At 38.4% G+C, this 5,000-nt stretch overlaps 1 protein-coding gene across 10 annotated transcripts in view; it reads right to left on the bottom strand.

Moving 5' to 3' along the window:
• Positions 1-1,162: 1,162 nt before the first annotated feature.
• Positions 1,163-5,000, bottom strand: part of brdt (bromodomain, testis-specific) — a 27,298-nt gene continuing 23,460 nt past the window's right edge. For 3 of the 10 annotated variants that reach the window (XM_028443713.1, XM_028443714.1, XM_028443721.1), the window contains 4 exons: positions 4,003-4,134; positions 3,155-3,351; positions 2,642-2,819; positions 1,552-1,771 (listed from right to left, as the gene is read on the bottom strand). In XM_028443713.1, the coding sequence (XP_028299514.1) occupies positions 1,679-1,771; positions 2,642-2,819; positions 3,155-3,351; positions 4,003-4,134 (600 nt within the window). In that variant the 3' untranslated portion in view covers positions 1,552-1,678. Of the gene's footprint in view, positions 1,528-1,549; positions 1,772-2,641; positions 2,820-3,154; positions 3,352-4,002; positions 4,135-5,000 lie in introns of those variants that run through there. The other 7 variants (XM_028443720.1, XM_028443722.1, XR_003673852.1 and 4 more) reach the window with 6 other exon arrangements.

Here is a 5,000-nt window from a genome sequence, read left to right as displayed (position 1 = left end):
AATGCTAACACAACAAGTCAAGGTGCAAATGGAAAAAACATAGTGGCTTTGGACAAACCTGAATTAATCTATGATTAAAACAACAACTGATTGTTCAATGAAAATAGCTTTAATATTTACACAAATAAAGTATAAAAATATAAAATATACAAGAAATCCTTCAAAACAACACAACAATCTGTGTTTTTGTTTGTTTGTCTTTATTCACTTTGGCAAATCTTGATATTTTCAACAAAGGCACATGTGGGGCATAGATGATCTGGGGCCTCATTCATAAACGCTGCGTACATAAAAAAGAGAGCGTACGCCACTTATAAGCAACGTTTGAGATTTATAAAAAAAAAAACTTGGCGAGATAATGTGCACACTTCCGCGGCAGCTCTGACCCTGCTGTACGCACAAAATCATGAGAAACTCCGCCCCCAACAGGAGAAGGATGACATTAAAAACAGCTCTGTGAAATTCATACTTTTGTGTGAAATAATCAAACATTGCACATTTCACAACACACATCATATATGAAGGACGTCTTTGCAAAAAACGAAGGAGGAAAAAATTATACTGACGCCCCAGGGAGTGAGTGACGTGCGCGAGCCTACAGATACGGTTTTTTATTAATAAATGTATGTTATAAAAAGGAATGCACTCACAATGCGTAAAGACGCACAGTGGCTGATCAGGCACTGCTGGAGGACGAGGCGCACGGGATACGCTGGATCTTCAGAGATCAGTGACACCTATTGACAGACTTTGTTTACCTCATAGTCACATTCTGAGGCAACGCAACGCAATCAGCTTTTCTATCATTCGTAATGTTCACTGTCACCAAATTACGCTCTTCTGCGTGTGTCCACCTCAACTACTAATACCTCCATCTCATATTGAGTGAAATTTCTTTTATTTGTTCAATTTCCACTCTTGAAATTTGTATTCATGAATATTCATTTAGGGCGTTCAGAGAACCTTTTTTAGGCACCGTATGGGCGGAGCCTGACCTTTTATAGGCACCGTATGGGCGAAGCAAGGTGTTTCCTCACGTGCGATAATTTTCCGAGTTGATTGTGATTTAAAGCATTAACAGGTGTGAGACGAGCGTACGCACCCGTTTGTTACGGGGCGGGTAAAAGTTCAGGTGCGGATGACAAACACACAGAGACAGAACTGAATTTAACTGTTTATTCAAATAACTGAGGACGTCAGCAAGCCCTGGGGTCCGAGGCGGGGCCGAGGGTGAAGATGGCAGGCAACGGAGCGAAGGCAGAGTCTGGTGCTGACAGGGACAGGATGGCTGGGGATTCCTGGTGAGTCTACACGACCCAAGACAGACGGAGGCAGACAGACCGACGAGCAGGAACAGGCAGAGGTGAGACGAGACGAGGCAGAAGCAGGAGCCGATTGGGTGAAGATTTCTCTGCGTAGAGCTCTGAGTGATGCAACGATCTGGCACCGACTGAAGCCTTTATGGGCTGCTGATTGTTTCCTGCAGGTGGAACTCGTCAGCAATCAGGCCACTCACTCACAGCACCACTGAAAAAAAGGAAAAGAAAACAGGAACATTTATAAATGTTAGAGTTGGTTTGCGTACGCACATCCTGGTTTTTATCGTACGCCAGCTGAAGTGTGCTTTCATAGCAGCTGTGACAGCAATAATCCAGATGTGAGGATATACAGAACATCACTAGAGAAAATGTATTGAATTGTCCAGTCCATATTTCTTTTCAAATTGTGTCACAAGTTCTCGTTTTGCACTGCAGTTTTCGCCATGCTCATCCTGAAAACAACAATAAACATCATTGGTTCACACATTCTGTTTGATCAACTCTATCACTGTCAAATCCACACAGTTAGCACAAATAGAAAACCTATTTATTATAAATATTATGGAATGTTGTTGGTTCACAGTTTTTATGCACATTTTAATGTTTTATATTTATCCCTGTTTATATCTTGAGTCAAACTCAAATCCAGACCTTCGGAGCATCCAAAAGTAAAAATTATTGTTCATCATCAAATCATTATGTTTTACCATCTAAATCAATTGTAGAGACATACAAATTAAATCAATCTGAACAATATGTTCAAAGCTCACAGTTTTCCCACGCTTACATCACATGATAGAAGTCTTTTTTTATATCTCAAATTGTTGAAAGATCTTTAAATTTTTCCAAAGTTGTGCAATTTCCTGTCATAATTTTCCCATTTAATTATTAAGAAGAATTGGTCACAAAATCAAAGGAAATATTGAAGTAAAGATCCTTTTGGAATCATTCATGGTTTTTTGTTGTCATTTGGTTTATTCAGTTATTGTACATTTTTGAGGTCTATATTTCTGGTATGTATTTTTTTGGGGTATATATTTTTCGTATATGTAATTTTTTTTAATAAGTTTGGGGTATATATTTTCATATATGTATTTTTTTTGTATATTTTTGGGGTACATATTTTTGGTATATGTATTTTTGTATATTGTTGGGTAAATATATATTTTGTATATTTTTAGGGTATATATATATTTGTTTATTTTTGGGGTACATATTTTTGGGGTATATATTCTTTGTATATTTTGGTGTATATATATTTTTGTATATACTGTATATATTGTTCATATATATATATAATGAGCTGATACAAAGTGACTCACTGCATATTTACGCCGGCGTTCTTGCTCCTTTCTTTTTTCCATTTCTCTCTCTTCGCTCACAGATCGCATTGTGCTGCTGTGTTTCTGCTGAGCGGACGTTTGCTGCTCATGTCTGTGGCCATACACATCATCTGGTGTCCAAGAGATGTTTGGCTGTGATTCACGGAGTCCTGGGACACTGGAAGGAGAACGTTGTTATTACATTAGCATCAACTGTAGCTCAAACTAGTGATGCACCTTATATTTTCACAAATTGGTTGATAGGGTTTAAAAGTGCTGAAAATGTCTCAAAAGTTTAAAAAATGTGCAGAACAGGCTTTAAAATGTGATGAAGTGTCAGAAATGGGAGAAATGTAGCAGAAATGCATTAAAAGCAAGAAAAATATGGCAAGAAAAAGTGATGAAAATAGGTTAAAATATGGTGAGTTTGGTGTAGTTGTAGAAAAATGGTAAAAAATGAGGTCCTGACCCCTAGGTTGAAAACCCCTGGTCTATATTAGTACGTTTGATTACCTGGTATTCATGTGCTCCCTCTCTTTCTCTCTTTGTTCTTCTAATCTTTTCTTCTGCAGCATCTTTTCACGTTGCTCCTTTTCCAGAGCAGCTTTGCGAAAATACTGAAAGACGTCTTTGGACGACTTGATGGGAGATGACACGATCGACTCCTCCATTAGTTTTGCCCACGACTTAGTGTTTTTCAGCACAATGTCCTAAACACACAAAGCGACACTTATCAAACACCTGTTAGGGCTTTAAATCAAACAGCAGTGACTCAGTAAATATGTATTACAGTAGTCCCTCGTTTATCGCAGTGGTGACGTTCTAAAAATAACCCGCAATAGGCGAATGTTTTAAGGCTGTAAAGCCCCTCACCACACACTTTATACACTTTTCTCAGACAGGAATGAACATTTCTCTCTTGTTTAAACTCTCTCAAAGTTCAAACCTTCATAGATTTTAAAACATAAACCTGTTTTCAAACATACAACACTTCAGAATCAGACATTGATGCTGAACACATTCAGAGTCTTTGTTGACGACGACATCATATAACACAGACACTGGTCTGTTCACCCATTCAACCATGGAGTAGAAGCTGTGTGTGACCACCTGGAGCTGTAGGACACGCCCCTTATAACCAGGACAGGACTAGGAAGGATTAGGTGTGGAGGAGAATCAGTGAGGAGGTGGTAGTAGCAGGTAAAAGTTCTCTCTGTAGCACTGAGCTACCATAGCATTAGCCGCTAATCATACAGGCTTTTTTCACTGGTGGTTTATGTTTATGAGAGGAGAAAAAGGAGCACAGCTGAAGGTGAAACGCGTTATAGCGAGGGACGACTGTATTTTGAAACATTTCCAACCTTTTTGGGACTCTGTGGTTTTTCATCAGAAGCTGGTTCACTCTCAGCGTTTACGCCGTGCACACGAGTCCCATGACTTTCACCTTTGGATGATGAGGTCGGACTATCTTTAAGAGGAGACAGAACAGGTTCCTGTACAAAACAGATGGATATTAGCATTAATAATGATAGTAAAACAAGAAAAGGAAACAATGACCTCTTAACCTCCTTAATTCCATTTTACAATCACATTTATTCACACATTTGTTTGTCTTTAAGTTTTAAACGTCTAACAATGCAGAGCCATGTGAGCTATTGATTTATGGATGGTTTGTTGACTGTAAATCAAACCTTACGGGCCTGTACTATAAAGCTGGATCAGTGTATCCTAGATCATTATATCCTGATATCTGAGTTAGCTTCAGCTAACCAAACATTCTCTATCACAGAGCAGCTGTACTATGAAGCAGGATATAAACACGTTCACTAGCCCAGGTGATTTCAGCCTGGCTACGTGAGCACTCCTGTGACTGGGGGCGGAGTTAGCAGTGTCAGACCAATCACAGAGAAACTGTGGAGAGCAACTTATGCCACTATTGAGGAATAATTATTTACAAATATGAAGAATTAAAATCCATTTTTCAGACGAAAAACTACAATTGTGTATTAGAGCCACATTAGGATAAAAATAAATCTGAGCACTACGACTAATTATTAGAACAAATCAGTTAGTCTGGACTTTAAATGGCGTCTCAGCCATTAATCTTCCATTCAAACCATTTCAGGTTAAATTGTAATTTTCATTATGAACCCATCCATTGGATCTTTGTATAAAATATACATACTGTATATACAGGGCTTTAAATAACTTCAGCATAAGATCAGCAGCCAGCACAGACAGTAGATTCCTAAAGTTATAAACCAACCACATTTTCCACCAGCCAAATATTTTTCCAGCGAAAATAATCTACATTATGAGCCACTGAATATATTGAAGCGTTCATCTTTCTTTACATAGT

Source organism: Gouania willdenowi, chromosome 4, assembly GCF_900634775.1.
Source record: "Gouania willdenowi chromosome 4, fGouWil2.1, whole genome shotgun sequence".
In the NCBI taxonomy this organism is placed as follows: Eukaryota; Metazoa; Chordata; class Actinopteri; order Blenniiformes; family Gobiesocidae; genus Gouania; species Gouania willdenowi.
The sequence above is the reverse complement of the archived record's forward strand: the minus strand, read 5'-3'. Positions and strand labels throughout refer to the sequence as shown.